At 44.1% G+C, this 23416-nt stretch overlaps 1 protein-coding gene across 3 annotated transcripts in view; it reads right to left on the bottom strand.

The window, feature by feature from the left end:
• LOC141107545 (class I histocompatibility antigen, F10 alpha chain-like) overlaps positions 1-23416 on the bottom strand; it is a 121207-nt gene that overhangs the window by 15860 nt on the left and 81931 nt on the right. For 2 of the 3 annotated variants that reach the window (XM_073598356.1, XM_073598357.1), the window contains exons 4-6: positions 17114-17392; positions 11833-11925; positions 10324-10356 (exon numbers count right to left, since the gene is read on the bottom strand). In XM_073598356.1, the coding sequence (XP_073454457.1) occupies positions 10334-10356; positions 11833-11925; positions 17114-17392 (395 nt within the window). In that variant the 3' untranslated portion in view covers positions 10324-10333. The remainder of the gene's footprint in view (positions 1-10323; positions 10357-11832; positions 11926-17113; positions 17393-23416) is intronic. The other variant, XM_073598358.1, reaches the window with a different exon arrangement.

Here is a 23416-nt window from a genome sequence, read left to right as displayed (position 1 = left end):
ATGGCACCTGCCAAGGAAAAAGTAGATTTTAACAGGATATCCAACCTTTGATCTGTTGGATCCTTAAGCATTTGTGCATTGTCTACTGAACAAGTTAGACTTTTATTCACACTGGAAATCGCAGCGTCAACTGCCGTTACCTTCCATTTTTTGGTAAATTTCTCCTCCATGGGACAGAGAACTGAAAATCTCTTTGGAGGAAGAAAATGCTTATCCGGGTGATCCCATTCAGCATAAATAAGCTGTTCTAGTAATGCATGGACAGGAAATGCATGCAAAGGCTGTGAAGGTTTTAAGGAACCCAAGGAAGAAACTGAGCTTTTAGGAGACTCCGTTAGGGGTAACATGAAAGTAGAGCAAACCATCTCCGTAAGAGATTGTATCAGCAATTTATCAGATTGTGAGGCTGAAAAAGGTTCATCTACCATTGTTTCCTCCACAGAGGAATCATCTGTTTGTCTTTCCTGATCGCCTGAGGGTAACACCTCATCCTGTGCCCATTGTTCCCCTTGCAAATGGTCTAAAGTAAGGGAGGGGGATCTAGAATGCTTCCTATCCATTTTAATGGAGGATGCAATTAATGCCACTAATCTTCCTTCCAGACCCTGCAGGGTGGAGGAAAGGACATCTTCAGTCAGGTATCCAATGGGTCACCCTGGCTTGCCATAATTGGTTATTCAGGCAAGGATGACAGGAGATGCGACTGGAGATCCTAGCGCCTGTGGGTGAAACCTTTGGTACCTTTTTGGTCTTTGTGGTGTCTTTTTTGGTACATATAGTGCTAAGCACAAAAGCAGAGACACTATTAAATTGCACTTAATCACTGAACATAGTCATGACAGCAATACCGCTATTAAGTTCAGCCTAGTGCTTGGAAAAAAGTCCTTCCTGTATCAGGAACACCACTTGCCCACACTTACCTGCCCCACTGCTCCTGTGTCCCAGTGTAGGCTGCTTGCTTCCTCTTCCCTGCCGAGGAGAAACTGCTCCAGCTGATCCTTTAAGCCTCCGTACATCCTCGTGGATGTTGCACGGTGCTGCGCCTAGGCCCCGCCCCCTTCGTAAACCCGCCCCCTCCTTTTCATTTGAAAAAACATTCCCGTGCTTCGGCAGCTTTCGGGTCCGCAGGCCTAGCACGGGGTGGGGGGGCAGAGCCCATTACACAGCAGGCAAAGGAAACAACTTTTTGATGCAAAAAAAATAAAAACAGGACCTCCGCACCCCCCCGGAGTGAGGTATTACAAGGGGGTACAACCACAGCTGTCTCCCTAACCCTTCCGGTCTCTTTAGGGGGTAGAAAAGCATTTTCAGATCTCTTACCTTGAGAAGATTTCCCTGCACAAGCTGCTGCAGCCACACACAGACTGACACTGAGCTGAAGTGAAGACAACAGATTAAAGGGGTTGTAAAGGTAAAAGTTTTTTCACCTTAATGCATTCTATGCATTAAGGTGAAAAAACTTCTGACAGAACCGCCGCCCCCAGCCCCCCCGTTTTACTTACCTGACGCCTCGAAAGTCAGCTTCGCGTTCCCGACATCTGTTCCTCCGCTCACCCTGGCCGCTGATTGGCTGCAGTGGATGGATTGAAAGCAGCGCAGCCATTGGCTCGCGCTGCTGTCAATCACATCCGATGACGCGGCGCGCCGGGGGGCGGGGCCGAGTGATACAGCGAGCGGCTATAGCCGCCGGCTGTATCACGGGAACGCGCCCGCAAGCACTCACCACCGTGCGAGAGAGCTCGCATGAAGGTGGTAAATGCTTGCGGGGAGGAGCTGAGACAGCCGCCGAGGGACCCCAGAAGACCAGGTTCGGGGCCACTCTGTGCAGAACGAGCTGCACAGTGAAGGTAAGTATGACATGTTTGTTATTTTTAAAAAAAAAAAAAAACACCTTTACAACCCCTTTAAGGTATGTGCATACACTCCCTCTAGTGGAGATTTAAGACATAACAACATTTTTTCCCCTTAAAGAAGAAAGCATAGGTGGACTTTTTAGTTCCTAAGTTTTTTCCCTTATCCCCGCCGAAGGATTTACTGAATTAACAGACAATCCAACCTTCACCCAACACGGCGGGCTGCGTTTAGCAAACCTTCAAGGACCGGGTCCCTTTTTATCGGGGTTCCACTTCCTTGGACCTGTAAAAAGCACCCCGCCAGGAAAAAGTTTTAGGTAATGTAGCATGACCAAATCCCTGGGTCTTGGGGTCCAGCCCTCAAAGAGACGTTACAGGCAAAACCTTGTGCTTCAGATACGAGGCCCAGGTACCATCCACTTTGTCCTCAGTGGCACTTTGGATGGATCTGGTCTATGAAGGCTATTTAAATCCAGCATGGATTCCTCCTGGAGCTCCTCGGAGCACATCTTCACTCGTGACCAACACCTTAGACACTGGCGAAAAAATTGATGTGCTTCTGGAAGGAGGAAGGGTTAAATAGGAAGTGAACTTCCTGGATTGGGTATACCAGTGTCCATCACCTGAAGGTATCTATATACCCATTAAGTTATTACTTAGGCTCTGTGTCCCATGATGTATGATAAAGAAAAATGTTTTACTATCCAAAGCTAAAACAATAAGGGCAGAAGATTTAATAGATGGAGAGTTCAAAAAAATGATTGAAGGTCCGCTTTAAAAAGCCATTTCAGACTTGAAGATTAGTTTACCCCCCTCAAAAAAAAGATATTATATATTTTATTAAAGCAGAGACCCTGGAGAATAAAATCATTTTTATAATAGCTCAATGGTTTATCAATCACAACATTTCAGTAAAAAATACACCAGTTAGTTAGAGCACACAAACATAATCACTTAACCATTTTTTTAAATAGAGAATTTAATTAGAATTGTTTCATTTTAAGAAAATTCATTAGCTCATCTAATCATTAGTGGGTAAAATTGAAGTTGGTTTTCAAAAGCAGTGAGGAGAAAATTAGAAAATAGAGAAAATTATTATGTTCGTGGCTTCTGTTCCTTCTTCCTCCGCACACAGAACGTATGTACGACACACGTGTGTTAACTTTATATACACTGCGCATGCGTGAAACTTCGCCCATATCATCCGCCCCGATGTTCTTTCTAGAATATGCCCCGTCTCATTCATCGCAGTGGGAGAGAACCATGGCAGAGACACAGCAGGTGCATAATAGCACTAACGAGGAGGAGGAAAGCCCGGAGCCAGAAATGTCACGATCCAGGAGGAGCTTTAAGGCCTCAAATATGTCCTTTGTAGAAATGTTGGAGATGGTTGACATATTGAAGAGGAATGACTATGTTAGTGATTATGGACCGTACCCAAACCCAAATCTGAGAAATGCCAAGATCATGTCTAAAGTTGTGAAGAGTCTGCACAGGCATTTTGGGGTACGACGATCCAAGGATCAATTGAGGAAACGCTGGTCAGACCTCAAATTGAGGGAGCATGATCAGTACAGAAACATAACATAACATAAGTTCTTCGAAAAAGTAAGTAGTTGTCGTGTGTTCCTATTATTACTTGCATGCTGCTCCATGTGCTTTTCTTACTGTTGGACAGTTTAAAATGGCTACTTTCATGTTCGTGGGTACAGTTATCGGTCGTAGTAAACATAGTTCGTTTGACAACTAAATATACAATGTTTTTGCCAGATAGAGGGATAACTACATTTGGTCGTGATAATTTGTATTAAAAGACGTTTAGGACATTGTCGTCTAGATGTGTTTGAAACTAGAAGGAATTGCAAACTTGGTTCAGTGTAATGGAAGGAGAGGACACTCAGCAGCTGTTTACACATCTGGACTCAGGAGCACTAGTGTGGGACACAAGAACAAACTTTTTAGGGTGTCACACACAGGTGCTCCAGTGGATACTTGGGGTGTTTCCAGGTGTGAAATTTGTCCAAAAAAGGTTTGGTAAGGGAATAAATCATGTCTTCAGCCTGGAACTCTGCCAAAACAGACAATTGTACCCCACTTCCAAGCAATGTTTCATATTCCTATTTCTGGCCTCTAATATCTGTGTGCTAAGTATACCTTTTGTTTCATTCTCACAGGGGAGCAAAGAATCAGGAAATATGAGGACACCAGGAACCCCCCTCTCCTGAAGAAGGGGAACAGAGGTCACAACCTGAGGATGTGGAGGAAGGAGAGGTGGTCAAGATTGACACCACAGCAGGTGAGTGTCTGACACCACAGATTCAGGTAAGAGATGTATGCCTGCATATTTATAATACATGGTGTGTATTTGTTTTTTTTGTAGGTGATGTACAGGTTGTGGAAGAACAATCACATCATTTCACCAGTGACAGTGCCCAAAGCCTTATCCATGACATAATGTGTAGTCAGGATTTAGACCTTACCAAGGACAAAACCAAGGAGATTGAACAAAGACTGAAGAACATGATTGATGTACTAAGAATATAAATACCCAAAAAATGCCACCATTTTTTTATTTTTGTGCACCAATTTTTTACACATTTTAAAAGCCAAATTTTGAAGATGCACACAGTGTGTCAACTTGTGCTATCTGCCATCAGGGGATATCAATGTACGCGTTTTGTGACTGCAACCCCTTCCTCAAAACTCTAGTAGGTGAGAGGAAGGGGTTGCCCCCCAAAACACGTCCATTGATCCCCATGATGGGAGATAGCACATGTTGACATTATGCATAAGATTAGGAGGGAAATCCCCAGGTTTTACTCCCAATTTGTGTGCATCTTCAAAATTTGGCTTTTACAGGGGTGACTTCACCCCATCTGATGAAGGCAATATCAAGACATTTTGGACACTATTATGTCTGATATTGCCTTCAGTTTTTCAATGTTGAACTTTGTAAGTTCCTAAGTTGTGTATGTTATTTTTTGAAACATGCCTGTTTATGTACCCTAAAAAAAAAAAAAAAAAAAAGGTTAAACTTTAGCAAACCAAGAGTTTTGTTTTTTTAAAAACGCACATGTGAATGTGAACGGAGTAAAAGCTTTTATACTCAACAATGTGTGGCTTCTTCTTTCAATGATCAATACCATTTTTTGTATTAAGTTGGTGTTTTTAGTGACAATGGGTGTTATTTAATAATGTAAAAACCACTTGGCACTACAAGTACACTAGGAGAACCTAGGAGACAGCAAAAAGAAACCCAAGCAGTAAATGAAAATCAAGATTTTATCTGAGAAAAGTGAAAATGTATTCCAAATTTGTTGGCAAAGCAATGGCCCCCCTACCCGTAAAAAAATTGTACATATTTTTCACGCACTTCACGGGTGGTTTGGGGGGGCAAGCCAGGACGGCCAGCTTCCAGGGCCAACAGTGTTTCCTGAAGTCTGGCCTCAGGCCCAACGGAGGCAATAATTTGGATTGTTCCGCTTCAAAAAATTATGCAGGATGCAGCAACATAAAATTATGTGATTTAGTTTGTATTCCGCTATATTTAAGGCTGTTTGAAATAGGCGGAACCGGATGGCCAGGATCCCAAACGCATTCTCCATGACTCTTCTGGCTCTGGCCAGCCGGTAATTAAAAACCCTCTTCTCCGGGGTGAGGGTTCTCTGGGGGAATGGCCTCATCACATGGTCACCCAGACCAAATGCCTCATTTGCAACGAAGACAAATGGCAGTCCTTCAACATTCTCCTCTGGAGGTGGCAATCCCAAGCCTCTCGAGACGTCAGTAGAACTCGGTCCGGGCAAATATTCCACCATCTGACATCCAGCCATTCCTCCCCAACGTCCACATACAGAAACTTGTATGTCACCAACACCACCGCCATCAACACAATACTATTGAACCTCTTGTAATTATAATATTATGACCCCGAATGGGGTGGTGGGATGATGTGGACGTGCTTCCCATCGATTGCCCCTCCACAGTTGGGAAAGTCCCAATGCTGGGAAAACTGGGAGGCCACAGTCTGCCATTCCTGTGGCGTTGAAGAAAACTGTGGAGTCAAACAAGAAAAAAAATAGTCATTTTGCACATAAACATTGCAAGCAGATTAGACAAACATTATTGTCCAACATCAGTATAACATTTATTTGAAGGAGCATTAAAAGGCAAAAATATAAGGGCCACTTATCAGATTCCTCACCCCCTCTGATGACCCCTTGGAAATATTTTAGGGGGGGTATGTTTTGTACAGGTAACTCTCTCCACTTCATTGAGAGCTGAATGCATAAATAATGTGTGTTACTTTGGCCAGCCCCTCTTTACTGACACTATTGGCAGCCCACGGGACAGGTAGGAAGTGTCATAATATAAAAAAAAATACACTGTACAAATGGAAGCACATTTTTACATTCTGCAATTACCTATCAAGATAATAGGGGAACAAAACTTTAAACAGTACCATTTGAAAGTATTCAGGCAGGCCCTTGCACTACATGCTTTGGTGAATTCATGCATAAATATGACCACAAAAGAGGTAGGTATAGTGTGTATGGGTTTGGCAAAGTCAGCAGTTAGAAGATTAGTATCATTTGACTTAGCGGCTGGGGGGAGGGAGGGTTCCAAATGAGTTTGGGACCCCCAAAAAAAGCCTCTGGCACTCTGCATGAATTTAAGGACACAAATAACATTTGTACACATTTTAGGGGGTATTTAGGGTAAAGCACTACAATGGAGCTGACAAAATATATTGTTAAGTGACTAGGATAGGTGTATATGGGCCCAGGATAGCATGCTGTGAAGGTTAGTGAGGGCAAATATGCATGAAGGACTACAAACAAACTTTAAAAACTTCCAGCGTGCATGAGGATAAAGGGGGCATTCACAGCATGTTACAATCATGGTAATTAGGGAATGATGAAAGAAATACAATACATTAGCAAACAGTAAATACATAGAATGTGATGTTAAAGGAGAAATCTTACCTTTATATAGTCCTTCTACAGGACCTGGATGATGGCAGAACAGGCCTCTGGGATAATGATCCCCAGAGCCTGGGGAGAGATGCCTGTCGAGAACTTGAGGTCCTGAAGGCTTCTCCCAGTCGCCAAGAACCGCAACGTGGCGACTAGCCTCTGCTCTGGAGTGATGGCTTGCCGCATGCAGGTATCCTGCCTGCTGATATAAGGGGTTAGCAAAGCCAACAAATGGTGAAAAACGGGGTCTGTTATTCTGAGAAAGTTCTTAAAATCATTAGGGTTATTCTCCTGGATCTTTCGCAGCAAAGGCATGTGAGAGAATTGGTCACGCTGGAGCAACCAATTTTTCGTCCATGAACTCCTCCCCACCCTGTTCATGGACTGGGCTTGTGTCAAAGCAAGAAGCCCAACACCAAGCCCCTGCACAGCACGAACTCTATGACAAGCCTGTACTCGCAACATGGCCTCAAAACGGTCGGCTGGTCAGAACGAATGAAACAGAAAGCACTGAAAAACAGCAAGGCCTGAAAGAACAAGCTGAAAATCAGAAACGAGCGGACAAGAACGCACTGGGAATCAAATACGGTACTATAAATAGCACGCAATGACAAACAAATGCGAACTGACTACACACACTGAAAACCAGATACAAACCCACAAGCACAACCTGAAAAGCAGCCACGATCTGAAGCACGAGTCTGAAAAGCGCGAATCGTCTCTAACCAAACTTCTACTAACACAAGATAAACACGAGATTAGCAGGAGCCCAAAGGGTGGCGCACTTGTTACTGAACTTCCTTTTTATAGTCCCATCGTACGTGGTGTACGTGACCGCGTTCTTGGTGGTCGGAATTTGGTGTGATCGAGTGTATGCAAGACAAACTTGAGCGGAATTCCGTCGGAAAAACCATCCAGGGCTTTTCCGACGAAAATTCAGATCATGTGTACGCGGCATCATGGGTTCCTAAGTCTTTACCATGGGTTACATGTGTGTGCTCAGGTGATTGGACAAAAAAAAGGGTGCCAGATATACCAATATAACCCTGCCCACTACCAGACAGCCTCAGGATTGTAGCAAGCATAGGGAGATCAAAATAACAGGGAGAGAAACCTGTGTCCTGTACTGTACTCCAAGAAACGGAGTTTACACAGGATCTATTGTTTTTATCATGGGATGTCCCAAACACCCACAGGTCCAGGCAGGGCCACCATCAGGGGGGTACTGCCATTACAACTGTAAGGGGCCCCGAGGCCCGCCTGGGCCAGAAGAAGGCAGGACGGGTGAAGGGAAGCCGTGCTGTGCATTACAGAAATTATCTCACAGCGTGTGCTCTCTGTGGCATTGAGCTCAGACATCAAGCTTTTTACTGCCACCTCTGGCTACTATGTGCATGTGCACCCCTCGTGTACTGGGTTTTTCTGTGTCAGCAACATGTCAGCTTTGTAAAAACGAGCTGGGACCAGGTAGGAAGAAATGCTTTACAAGTATGGGCTGTGACAGAAAGGGAGGGGGGGCTGTATGTGTACAGGGAGGGGCCAGAGCCTTGTGTGTTTACAGACTTGTGTATTTGTGGGGCTGACATTATATATATATATATATATACACACACACACACACACACACACACAAGTGTGGGGGGCTGGTATGTCATATATACAGGCAATGGCGGTGAGCCCATTAAGGGCGCACAGGCGCTGCCCCCTCCCTCCAGGCACTCACCTCTATGTATCATGGATAGATTCCTGTGTTGCATTGCATGAATCTATCAATGGCCGCTGTAGTCACCCCCTATTCAGGCGTCCAGCCCCTTTTTGGGCACCGGGCACCTGAATTACAGCGGCGGGGGTGTATTATTGAAGCACCTGATTAGAGCCATAGGCTCCAATAGGCTTCAAAAAAGGTGCACTGTGAGCGCAGAGCATTGTGCTCGCAGTTCACCCAGGTGTGTTAGAACAGCGAATGAATATTCGCTATTCTAACACTGAACTGCCTCTCTGCCATTCAGGAAGCGCAGGTTTGTTACCCGTCACCTGATAAACACTAAAACGCCAGGCGCTGTGATTGGAAGCCTATCAGGAGGAAGAAAGGAGACGCATGGAGGATACAGCTTGCCACCATCACCCGTTGCACCACCGAGATAGGGTAAGTCCCGGGCAGACAGCGGGCGGGGGGCCACAGTGTTAACTTTTAAATAGGCACAGTGGAGGCATTTGCTGGGCACAGGGGCTGCATTTGATGGGCACAGTGGCAACATTTGATGGGCACAGTAGCAACATTTGATGGGCACAGTGGCTGCAATTGATGGGCACAGTGGCTGCAATTGATGGGCACAGTGGCTGCAATTGATGGGCACAGTGGCTGCAATTGATGGGCACAGTGGCTGCGTTTGATGGGCACAGTGGCTGCATTTGATGGGCACAGTGGCTGCGTTTGATGGGCACAGTGACTGCGTTTGATGGGCACAGTGGCTGCGTTTGATGGGCACAGTGACTGCATTTGATGGGCACAGTGGCTGCGTTTGATGGGTACAGTGGCTACGTTTGATGGGCACAGTGAGGCTGCAATTTATGGGGTTTTTTTTCTGAATTTTTTAATTTGTTTGCACCCCCAAAAAATCTTGAGCACCAGCCGCAACTGTATACAGGTGTGTGTGTGGGGGGGCTGGCATTTATACAGGTGTGTGAGGGGGCTGACATATATACAGGGGTGAGGTAGGGCTGACATATATACAGGTGTGTGGGGGGCTGATATATATACATGTGATGGGGGGCTAGCATATATACAGGTGTGAGGGGTGCTGCTGAGAAATATACAGGTGTTGGGAGGGCTGACATATATACAGCTGTGAGGGAGGCTGACATATATACAAGTGTGTGTGGGGAGGCTGACATATATACAGGTGTGTGTGGGGGGCTGACATATATACAGGTGTGTGAGGGGGGCTGACATATATACAGGTGTGAGGGGGGCTGACATATATACAGGTGTGAGAGGGCTGACATATATACAGGTGTGTGGGGGGGGCTGACATATATACAGGTATGAGGAAGGCTGACATTTATACAGGATTGAGGATGGGCTGAGTACGTACAGGTGAGGTGGCCGGTGTGGGGATTCGGTAGGATGGTCTGTGGGCAAGCCCTGGGAAATGTTGGTGGTCAGGCTCGTGGGGGGTGTGGGGGGGGCAGTCCTAAAGCTGTGTAAGGGGCCCAAAAATTTCTGATGGCTGGTCACAATAAGTGAAGAAGAGACATACTCATCTCTAAACAAAAATGGCCCAGGACCACTTTCCCTTCTTTCTGTACTTTGTGAGAGGCATTAGTGTGTATGGAAAGCAATAATACCAATAATGAGGAGGTTGTCAGTGCCGTCTGGATTACATTGTTCATCAGACTTAGAGGATCCTTAGAAAATTCTACATAAGGATTACAGTCTACAAATCATAACAATATACAATATTACACAGAGGAGTACAGCAAACATTACTCACTGTTGGTGCTTTAGTAGCCTGTCTTGTTTTTCTCTGAAATATGAAGACATGGAGTTAGGAACCCAAAAAAAAAAAATTCAACCCATGAACTATATTTTGAATATTTTCAACCAGACAACATCACAGATGAAAATTAGAATTGTAGAATGGAATGCACAAATTGACGTAAACACAATCATCTTTGTTTTGTTCATTTTGTACATGGGGCAGTCATATTTGTCTATTAGATATGCCGGCTCTGCTTTCTGATTTGCTCTGCTACATGATGGTTGGGCTTTACTAAATTGGATGCTTTGGACAAAACTGCAGAAATCCCAGGAGCCGTTTAACTTCTTGCTGACCATCCGCCATCATTATACAGCGGCAGGTCATCTCTCCTGTGCGAATCACCATAGCTGTACTGTGGCTCGCGCTGGCGCAGTTGCTCGTGCACGCTGCTGCAGAAGTGTGTCAGTGGGTCAAGCGGACTCGATGTCTGCCGGCGACCCATGATTGCCTAGTAGAGAGGCAGAACAGGGATATGCCTTTGTAAACAAGGTGATTCCACGTTCTGACAGGAGACATGACAGAGATCTACTGTTCCCAGTGACCGGGACCAGTGATCTCTGTCATGTCCCTGGTAGCCCATCCCCCCTACAGTTAAAACACACCCAGGGAACACAGTTAACCCCTTGATTGCCCCTAGTGTAACCCCTTCCCTGCCAGTGTCATTTTTACATTGATCAGTGCATTTTTAAAACACTGATCAATGTAATAATGTCACTGGTCCCCAAAAAGTGTCATTTGGGGTCAAATTTGTCTGCCACAATGTCGCAGTCCCACTAAAAATCGCAGATTGCCGCCATTACTAGTAAAAACTATTTTTAAAAGTCCCTAAATCGCAAACCAATTAATATACGCTTATTGCGATTATTTTTACCAAAAATATGTAGAAGAATATATATCGGCCTAAACTGATGAATATATATTTTTTTTATATATATTTTTTAGATATGTATTATAGCAAAAAGTAAAAAAAAAATAATGTTTTTTTCAAAATTGTTGCTCTTTGTTTATAGCGCAAAAAATAAAAACTGCAGAGGCGATCAAATACCACCAAAAGAAAGCTCTATTTGTGGGGAAAAAAGGACATCAATTTTATTTGGGTACAATGTCGCACGACCACGCAATTGTCAGTTAAAGCAATGCAGTGCCGTATCGCAAAAAATGGCCTGGTCATGAAGGGGGGGGGTAAATCTTCCGGAGGTCAGGTGGTTAACGAAGAACTTCAGGAATTGCAGCAGTTTTCAAAGTCCGATGGCTTATAAGGGGCTAGTTCCAACTAAGTGAATGCCACAACATGGACTTCTCTCTTTTATTTATGGTTTGCATTTTTACTGAGCACTAGGAGTAGTACAGCTATCTCTATACTTTCTACACTCAGATATAGAATCAGAAGAGTTGCATACAGAACTCTGCCTGGTATTAGTGTGCTAATAAAAATTATTATTATCGAATCCTTATACTTACTTTTCCAACAAACTGCGATAACAACAAGAAGAACGATGATTCCAACAACAGCACCAATGATCACTCCGAGTGAGAGTCGATTGCCTGGTGGATCTGACAGAGATAAACATAAAGACAATATGAGATATTAGAGACTTTGGAAATCTTGTATATAATTAAGTTTACAAAATTCCAAAATGTATTGGCCACCTTTAGATACATTATTCCTGCACTATATAGAACAGTGTGTACATTACTACAATGTAGTAAATACAAATTACAAGATGAGGTATTAAAGTGGAAGTCCAGTCAGAAATGACATTTTTCCTATTAATAGTATGTTAAATATCTTTATCTTTGATATTATTCATTTTCTGGCTGATTGTGTCGCTTAGAAAGTCTAATCTAAGCCAGACAATCAGTTACTTTCTGTTCTTCACCTCAACTCTATCTCCCATTATCTGAACTTGCTAAGCTGACTTTCACTTCCTGAAAAGGTTGTTGGTCGTTCTTAGACAGGCATGCCTAGACCTGCCCAGCCCCACCCCCATCCCTCCTATCCTTCACAGAACATGATCTCCTGTTTTGTTTTGGCCAGCAGCTCCTGAAGAAAGAGAGAGAGAGACTTTTGACGTATGTTCTGCTCACTCCTCATGGTTCCAGCAGCACATAATACACACACACTATTTGTTAGAAACTGTAATATAGATTACAATGCAACATGCTGCAGATTTTCTATAGTGTACAACCACATGGTTGTTTCTGCATGGCACTGTGATGGGCACTGTGTACCTGGTGTGGCACTGTGATGGGCACTGTGTGCATGGTGTATCACATGCCCAGCTGCTGTGAACCGCAGAGGGGGGAAAGAAATGTCACGTGACTGGCGCAATATATGAAAGAAATGGGGTACAAAGGAACATTTTTGAAAGTTTGGAAGGATACAGATCGATTTCTATTGCTCATTACATATGAGTAATGAGTTTCAGGCTCCCTTTCCACTAGTGAAACTTGTCATGCGACTTTGGACACAAGTCGCATAACAAGTCACAGCCAATTGATTTCAAAACAACCCGTCAAAGTCACATAAATGTAGTGCAGGTACCTTTTTAAAGTCGCTGATTTTCAAAGTTGCATAGATGGAAACAGTGTGTCACTGAAATCAATGGGCTGTGACTTGTCATGCGACTTTATATGTCCAAAGTCATGTGACAAGTTGCACTTGTGGAAACGGAGCCTTAATCAAAGTTTCCACTATTGCAACCCCAAAGTCGCACGATTTGGAGTGCAACTTTGATCCAACTTTACACTCTCTGGATCAAAGTCACATCAAAGTAGTGCAGGTACCTTTTCAAAGTCGCATAGATGGAAACGGGTGTCCTTGAAATCAATGGGCTGTGACTTGTCATGCAACTTTGTGTGTCCAAAGGGGCATGACAAGTTTCACTAGTGGAAACGTAGACTTAAAGGGGTTGTAAACCCTCACATTTTTTCACCTTAATGCATCCTTCTGTCACTGACCCCAGCCCCCCCATTTTACTTACCTGAGTCCTGTATTGCCCTGCCGGAGATGTGCTCTTCCCCTCTTCCCAGGGTTCACTGCTCTTGATTGGATAGATTTATAGCAGCACAGCCATTGGCTCCCGCTGCTGTCAATCAAATCCAATGATGCGGGCCCCAGGGTGGGGCCAAGTCGTACATTTGGCGTCTATGGATGCCGAATGCTGGACCCGGGAGCGCACCCGCAAGGTAACCCCAAGGAGAGCGCTTCTCCTAGGGGGTTATACGATGCAGGGAGGAGCTACCAGCGCTGCTGGGGGACCCCAGAAGATGAGGATCGGGGCCACTCTGTGCAAAACTAACTGCACAGTGGAGGCAAGTATGACATGTTTGTTATTTTAAAAAAATGAAAAAGAAAGCCTTACAATCACTTTAAGGCCCGCACACATGATCTGAAAATCGGATGGAAAAATTTGCAGCACAGCACAGCTATACTGTATATGTGCTCTGCACCTCCCCCCCAGGTTCTGTGTGGATGGGACTTTTTTATGTCTTCTTTCTATGATGAATTAGGATGTACAATGCAAGACCACCTTCACACTGGAGAAGTTTTCAGGCGCTTTAGTGCTGGAAATAGCCTCTGCTAAATGCCTGAAAACCACCTCTCTATTCATTCCAGTGTTACTTTTCACACTGGGGCAGTGCACTTGTGGGACGTTATGAAAAGTTCTGCAAGCAGCATCTTTGGGTCGGGTTGGGAGTGCTGTATACATCGCTTCTAAACCGCCCCTGCAATTGGAATGAATGGGCAGTGCTGCCGAAGCACCTGCACATCACTAGCAGACGAAAAGCGGTGCTACAGCACCACTTAAACAGCAGTAAGGCACCACAAAAACAAGCAGCGATTTACCGTCACTGTGGAGCTGCACCAGTGTGAAAGGGGTCTTACTGATGAGAGAACACTGGGCGGGAACCTATGATCAGCTCCTCCCATCCTGCATACATCCACTGGCTACACAGGAACAGTGCCCCTCCCTGGAACTGATGTCATTAGCCTTCAGTAACCACACCCACTTGCTGCTTTTAGACTCAGAAGGAAGTAGAACTGAAGTCTGGTGACGGCACTGGATACTACAAAATAAAGGTAGAAAAACTGGGATTTTTTCATTTTGAGACATAAGGCTGAACTTAGCTCACATTAATGATTGCAGGGGAGAATTTAAGTGTTAGGGTGGACTTCCACTTTAAGAGGGGTTTCAATTCCTGTTTTTTAATATAGAAAATTGAATCTTCCAAGAAATGAGTGAAGAAGAGAAGGCAGAAATTTCCCAATAACCTCCTATACAGCACTGTGTGATGTGTATAGATGGAGTGTACACACAAAAGAAGAAAACAGGAAGATAAGAAACTTTCATGCAGAGGACTCAATTATTAGAAGGACAGATAGGGCAATCTGTCACAAGACAGGGATCGCTGAACGGTATGTTGTTTACCAGGTGCTCGGGTTAGGCATATGGAGGATTGGATGGACAGATTATTGGGTGGGGCTGGAGAGGACCCAGTGGTCATGGTAAACGGTACCAATGACAAAGTAAGAGGAATGTGGAGCATACTAAAAAATTATTTCAGGGACTTAGGGACTAGATTGAAGGGAAGGTAGTTTTCTCAGAGATACTACCTGTACCTCGAGCCACACCACAGAGGCAGCAGGAGCTTTGGGAACTTAACAAGTGGCTGAGGAACTGGTGTAGGAAGGATGGTTTTGGTTCCTGGAGAACTGGGTTGACTTCTCAGTCAGTTACCGACTCTTTAGTAGGCACAGGCTGCGCCTTAATGGGGAGAGTGCAGCTCTGTTGGAAAAAAAGATGGCCAAGAAGTTGGAGGGGCTTTTAAACTAGGTGTTGGGGGGAGGGTTCAGAGGAAGTGATAGCTGGCAGTGAGCAAAGGACAGATAGTGGATCAGTAGTGATAATATAGCCATAACATCTAACCCCGGGGTGAACGAGATGACGAATCAAAAACGAAGCCTGAGAAAAAAATAAGGAGAAAATAATATGCAGCCACATAATACTGGAGCGGAGTATACACAAATGCCAGGAGCCTAGCTAACAAAATGGAGGAACTGGAGCAGCTGTTACATGAGGAGGACTAAGACTTTGTGGGAATAACAGAAACTTGGTATGACAGCTCACATGACTGGCTGGCAAATATTGAGGGGTATTCATTGCATCGGAGGGATGAGGGGGTAGAAAAGGTGGAGGGGTGTGCCTATATATCAAGAATGATTTACGGATGGAAGAGAGGAGTGATATTGTAAATGGGGCAAGGGGGAGGTGGGATCCATTTGGGTGGAACTTCAAAGGGAAGAAGCAAGTGGGAAATTAATATTGGGGGTATGCTACAGGCCCCATAACCTAAATTTCAAACAAGCAAACTTTTCTGGACTGTGCTTAATACTTCAAGACATCAGTTGGGACCAAATCCTAGAAACATTGAAAATGGAGGAAAAACGGGAATGCTTTAGGAACATATTAAACAAAGATATCATATGCATTCCAATGGGCAATAAATATAGACGAGCGAAGGGTAAACCTGGGTGTCTAAACCATAATGTAAAAGGTCTTATTAACAGAAAAAAATGTCTTTAAAAAATATAAAGTGAATGGGTCATCGTCAGCATTTCAACACTACAAGTAATACAATAAGAAGTGTAGGAACGCAGTAAAAAAAGCAACGTCTGCGCACATTGGCCACATAAAAGACGACAAAGTGAGGATGGTTACAGATGACACAGAGAAGGCAACTGTACTGAATGCTTTCTTCTCCTTGGTTTTTACACAGGATCTCAGTTTTTGGGGACAACACAAAAATAAACAGGGCAATAACTTCACATCAGGATATAGAAATTTTACAGAAAGACCTGTATAAAATAATGGTGTGGGCAACTACATGGCAAATTAGGTTTAATGTTAAAAAATGTAAAGTGATGCACTTGTGGGCTAAGAATATAAATGCAAACTATTCACTAGGGGGAGAACCTCTGGGGGAATCCAGGATGGAGAAAATTCTGGTGGTCCTAGTAGAAGACAAACAGCAATAGCAGGCAATGTTAAGCTGCAGCTACCAAAGGCAGCAGACTAGTAGCTTGCATAAAAAATGTAATTTACTCCAGAGATAAAACAATTATCCTGCCACTATATAAATCTTTATTTCGAGCCACATCTCGAGTATTCCATCCAGTTCTGGTCACCAGTCCTCAGGAGGGATGTGGTATAGCTGGACAGAGGCCAGAGAAGGGCAACTAAATTGGTAGGTGGACCAATTGGAGGACCTCAATTATGAGGAATGACTGCAAGCACTGAATTTGTTCTCCCTGGAGAAGAGACGCTTGAGAGTAGATATGATAGCAATATACAAATACCTCAATAGTTATCTCAGCATAGGAAGAAAACTTTTCAGTCTTCGGGAGTGTAAGAAGACATAGGGCCACACAATGAGTTTGGAGGAGAAGCTGTTTAACCTCAAGCTGCATAGGGGATTTTCACTGTCAGGGCAATAAGGATGTGGAACTCTCTTCCACAATTAGTGCTGTCAGTGGGGAGTATTGATATTTTTAAAAGGATCTTGGACGTGCATCTTAGTGAACACAACTGGGACTGCAATGTGTGGAGATGAAATGTTCTTGATATTTCAATTTTCGAATCCCATAGAAAATTGATATGTCACATGGAATAAACAAACAGTTTTTTTTGTTGCTCTCTTTTCCCAATCTTCTAAGTTTAATGTATTCTGTGTAACTTACCCCATATCACACTGAGAGTCTCATCCTTCAGACTGCTGTGGTCCACATGACAGGAGTAAGTATCTCCCTCCCTTGTTGGCACTTCCACACTGACTCTGATCTGATAGGTGCCATCAGGATGGGGGAGAATTGGACTCATTTCATCTGAAGGAACATCATCCTCCCCATTCCTCACCCACTTCACATCCACAGGTCGGGGGTGAAACCCGTACACCAGGCACTGAAGCCTTGTTACATCATCCGACTGATGATGACCCCACACCTTCACCTCTGGGGGCACTGGGAGAAAGAGAAAAATAATGCTGGTTGTACAGGAAGTCACATGTTCATCTGATTTAAATAATTTCCTGACTCCAAAAACAAATATTCCATCTCTTGGACAAACTCTACAAAAAAAAGTCCAGGTAGACTATTCCCACAAACTCCTAAATGTGACCTAATGTGTGAGATTACCAAACCTATCAGATGAAGAAATCCAGAATGATTACATGAGAGCCGGCCAAACATTGGGAAGGTCATGACATGTTAGACTTGGTGAGATAATAATAATATAAATAATTCATGGGGTTTGATAGGATTTCCACACTCAAATGAATCCGCTTGCCAACCGGATCACTTACATATACAGTGGCAGGGCAGCTCTGCTGTGCAGGATCACATACCAAGTACACGATTCTGGACTTCTGGGTCTGGGGCGCACATGTGCGCCGCAGGTGACCTCCTCCTGCTGTGATTATACACAGTGAGAGCTGATCTGCTGGCACCCGCCAATCATTAGGCAGAGAGCCAGAATGGCGGTCTGTCTATGTAAACAAAACAGATCACCGTTGTGTCAGTAGGGAAGGCATCGATCCTGTGTTCCTGCAAAGAAGGAACATGAATCAATGTCTTCCCCTAGTAAAAGCACCTCCCACACAGTGCACAAACACCAGCTAGGCACATTGCTAACCCTTTTATCACCCCTGATGTTAACCCCTTCCCAGCCAGTGTCATTAATACAGTGACAGTGCATATTTTTAGCACTGATCACTGTATTAGTGTCACTGGTCCCCAAAAAGTGTCAGTTAGTGTCAGATCTGTCCGCCACAATATCGCAGTCCCACTATAAGTCACTGATCGCTGCCATTGCTACAAAAAAATAAGGAAACAAAAATTCCACAAATGAATCCCATAGTTTGTAGATGCTATAACATTTGCGCAAACCAATCAATATACGCTTATTGGGATTTTTTACCAAAAATATGTAGCAGAATACATATCGGCCTAAACTGATGAAGAAATTAGATTTTTTTACATTTCTTTATTAGATATGTTTCATAGCAGTAAGTAAAAAAAGTTGTTTTTTTTCAAAAGTGTCAGGCTTTTTATGTTTGCAGCACAAAAAATAAAACACAGAGGTGATCAATACCACCAAAAGGACATACATTTCATTCTGGTACATTGTCGCATGACTGCACAATTGTCAGTTAAAGTAACGCAGTGCCGTATTGCAAAAAAATGGCCTGGTCATGAAGGATGTGGGGGGGGGTTTAATCATCCGGAAGCCAAGTGGTTAAAAAAAGAATACAGTGCCTTAAAATAGTATTCATACCCTTTGAAAATTTCCACATTTCGTCATGTTACAACCAAAAACGTACCGTATTTTTCACTCCATACAACACACTTTTTTCCCCAAAAAAATGGGGGGAAATGTCTGTGCTTCTTATGGAGCGAATATTGACCAGGCCACTTCCCCCGTCGATGCCACTGCTCACTCCGTGCACACACATGGGACACACCACTGACTCGGGCCGCCCCCACTTTTCCACAACTGGTTACATTAATACGCAGTTTCACACTCCTCTAACTAACCATAAGCCAGTCCCACCCAAGCCAATGCAAAGGGGATGCTGAATCGCCTGCAATTGCAGCACCGCTAGCCCAACATGGGGTTGTGACGTGGGAGTCTGCTGTCACCAATTGTGGCCATCCCCATGTCCTTTCTAGGGATGCCTTCCTCCCGGGCTGCTGCGAGCCAATGGGGGCAGAGGGAGGCGGGGCCAACTGCCAGAATTAATGGCATTGGCGGTGAGATGGAGAAGTAGCTGCCTGGCTTTGAATCAAAGTAACAAGGGGAGATGAGAGCGTCAAGTGGCGTGTGTGTTTAGAATGCTGAAATATATGCTTGAATAGTTATGGGAGTATTTACAGTTGTGCATACATACCCTGGCAGAATTTATGATTTCTTTCTGAGGATATGAATGATAACACAAAAACTTTTCTTTCACTAATGGTTAGTGTTTGGCTGAAGCCATTTATTATCAATCAACTGTGATTACTCTTTTTAAATCATAATGACAACAGAAACAATCCAAATGACCCTGATCAAAAGTTTACATACCCCAGTTCTTAGTATCGTGTATTGCCCCCTTTAACATCAATGACAGCTTGAAATCTTTTGTGGTATTTGTGGATGAGGCTCATTGATGAGCTGTCCATTCGTCTTGGCAAAAAGCCTCCAGTTCCTGTAAATTTGTGGGCTGTCTTGCATGAACTGCACGTTTAAGATCTCCCCAGAGTGGTTCAATGATATTGAGGTCAGGAGACTGTAATGGCCACTCCAGAACCTTCACTTTATTCTGCTGTAGCCAATGATGGGTCGACTTGGCCTTGTGTTTTGGATCATTTTCATGTTGGAATGTCCAAGTACGTCCCATGCACAGCTTCCTGGCTGATGAATGCAAATGTTCCTCCAGTATTTTTTGATAACATACGGCATTCATCTTGCCAACAAGTTTGACCAAATTTCCTGTGCCTTTGTAGCTCACACATCCCCAAAACATCAGCGATCCACCTCCATACCTTTCATCATAGGCCTTGTTGACTCCTCTCCAAATGTTGCATTTATGGTTGTGGCCAAAAAGCTCAATTTTGGTCTCATCACTCCAAATGACTTTGTGCCAGAAGGTTTGAGGCATGTCTCTTTGCTGTTTGGCGTATTGTAAATGGGATATCTTGTGGCATTAGCATAGTAATGGCTTTCTTCTGGCCGCTTTCTTCTGGCCACTGACCATGCACCCCATCTTTCTTCAAGTTCCTCCTTATTGTGCATCTGGAAACAGCCACACCACATGTTTTCAGAGAGTCCTGTATTTCACCTGAAGTTATTTGTGGGATTTTCTTTGCATCCTGAATAATTTTCCTGGCAGTTGTGGCTGAAATTTTAGTTGGTGTAACTGACCGTGGTTTGATTTCAACAGAGCCCCTCATTTTCCACTTCTTGATTAGAGTTTGAACACTGCTGATTGGCATTCTCAATTCCTTGGATATCTTTTTATATCCCTTTCCTGTTTTATACAGTTCAACTACCTTTAACTGCAGATCCTTTGACAATTCTTTTACTTTCCCCATGATTTAGAATCCAGAAACTTCAGTGCAGCACAGGATGAAAGATGCAAGGGTCTGTCAGGAGTCCAGAAACTCATTGACCTTTTATACACACACACTAATTACAAGCAAACAGATCAGAGGTAAGGATGTTTACCTTTAATAGCCATTCAAATTCCTTTGTGTCAACTTGTGTGCATGTTATCAGGCCAAAATCACCAGGGTATGTAAACTTTTGATCAGGGTCATTTGGGTAGTTTCTGTTACCATTATGAATTAAAAAGAGTAAACACAGTTGATTAATAATAAATGGCTTCAGCCAAACACTAACCATGAGTGAAAGAAATGTTTTTGTATTATCATTCACATTCTCTGAAAAATGGCCAAGAAATCATAAATTCTGCCAGGGTATGTAAACTTATGAGCACAACTGTATGTGGAGACTGTAACAAAACATACCACACTCTGCTTGAGTGCTTTCGTCATATACCGCTTTCTACCAGTCTGAATATAGATATCAGATATTTCAACCGCTAACAACCACAACCAAGACAATATTCATTTGGTTGCTGAACATGGACTCTTTATTGAAAACACAGGTACACAGGTAATACTCTGGACATTCCCCCAACCTTTGCATTCCAGGTGGGGTAGACTGTCCAATCAGCAGTGAGAGCTATTGCAGGAATTTGCCCCCACCAATCTCACAGCTAATCTAAATACACATCCCATAATACCCAAGGCAGATAGACACAAAATAAAACATTGGAATACAGCCACACCCCAAACAGCAGAGACCATCATGGCCTCCCTAATAATGTCCTTTTTAATTACATAACAGAATATCTTCCTAAATGCTTGTAGCTCCCTCAAATGCCAGGGCCCATTGTCGGTAGGCAGGAGATGGTCAGAGACTGCGGACATACTACAGGAGAAGGTCAGAGACTGCAGACATACTACAGATGATGGTCAGAGATTGGCGACATACTACAGGAGATGATCAGAGACTGCGGACATACTACAGGACATGGTCAGAGACTGGAGACATAGTACAGGAGATGGTCAGAGCCTGCGGACATACTACAGGAGATGGTCAGAGACTGGAGACATAGTACAGGAGATGGTCAGAGATTGGAGACATAGTACAGGAGATGGTCAGAGACTGTGGAGATACTACAGGAGATGGTCAGAGACTGGAGACATAGTACAGGAGATGGTCAGAGACTGTGGACATAGTACAGGAGATGGTCAGAAACTGTGGACATAGTACAGGAGATGGTCAGAGATTGGAGACATACTACAGGAGATGATCAGAGACTGCGGACCTACTACAGGAGATGGTCAGAGACTGGAGACATAGTACAGGAGATGGTCAGAGACTGTGGACATAGTACAGGAGATGGTCAGAAACTGTGGACATAGTACAGGAGATGGTCAGAGATTGGAGACATACTACAGGAGATGATCAGAGACTGCGGACCTACTACAGGAGATGGTCAGAGATTGCGGACATACTACAGGACATGGTCAGAGACTGTGGACATAGTACAGGAGATGGTCAGAAACTGTGGACATAGTACAGGAGATGGTCAGAGATTGGAGACATACTACAGGAGATGATCAGAGACTGTGGAGATACTACAGGAGATGGTCAGAGACTGGAGACATAGTACAGGAGATGGTCAGAGCCTGCGGACATACTACAGGAGATGGTCAGAGACTGGAGACATAGTACAGGAGATGGTCAGAGATTGGAGACATAGTACAGGAGATGGTCAGAGACTGTGGAGATACTACAGGAGATGGTCAGAGACTGGAGACATAGTACAGGAGATGGTCAGAGACTGTGGACATAGTACAGGAGATGGTCAGAAACTGTGGACATAGTACAGGAGATGGTCAGAGATTGGAGACATACTACAGGAGATGATCAGAGACTGCGGACCTACTACAGGAGATGGTCAGAGATTGCGGACATACTACAGGACATGGTCAGAGACTGGAGACATAGTACAGGAGATGGTCAGAGACTGCGGACATACTACAGGAGATGGTCAGAGACTGTGGACATAGTACAGGAGATGGTCAGAGACTGCGGACCTACTACAGGAGATGGTCAGAGACTGCAGACATACTACAGGAGATGGTCAGAGATTTCAGACATACTACAGGAGATGGTCAGAGACTGGAGACATAGTACAGGAGACGATCAGAGACTGCAGACGTAGTACAGGAGACGATCAGAGACTGCAGACGTAGTACAGGAGATGATCAGAGACTGCGGATGTACTACAGGAGATGGTCAGAGACTGCAGACATGATACAGGAGATGGTCAGAGACTGCAGACATAATCCAAGAGATGATCAGAGACTGCAGACATACTACAGAAGATGGTTAGAGACTGCAGACATGATACAGAAGATGGTCAGAGACCGCAGACATAATACAAGAGATGATCAGAGACTGCAGACATACTACAGGAGATGATCAGAGACTGCGGACATACTACAGGAGATGGTCAGAGACTGCGGACATACTACAGGAGATGGTCAGAGACTGCGGACATACTACAGGAGATGGTCAGAGACTGCGGACATACTACAGGAGATGGTCAGAGACTGCAGATATGATACAGGAGATGGTCAGAGACTGCAGATATTGTACAGGAGATGTAAAAAGGATGGTTTATGCGCTGAAATCATTGCTGAGTACCTCGTCCTGAACAGGTGTTTACAAGCCGGCAGGCTGCTGTTTTTATCCCATGCTTTTAGCTGCATTTTCTACGTAAGTGCAACCTTTAATTTTAATAAAATTTGGGCTATAACTGATATACACTATGGTCTGTTTTCTCATTTCTTTGGGTCCCTCCTGCTGACTGCCTCACATGCCTAACGGACGGAGACATCCTGTTTGTCTCCAGTTTCATATTGGGGAAG

Source organism: Aquarana catesbeiana, linkage group LG09, assembly GCF_042186555.1.
Source record: "Aquarana catesbeiana isolate 2022-GZ linkage group LG09, ASM4218655v1, whole genome shotgun sequence".
Lineage (NCBI taxonomy): Eukaryota > Metazoa > Chordata > Amphibia > Anura > Ranidae > Aquarana > Aquarana catesbeiana.
This window is presented reverse-complemented; position numbering and strand designations above follow the sequence as displayed.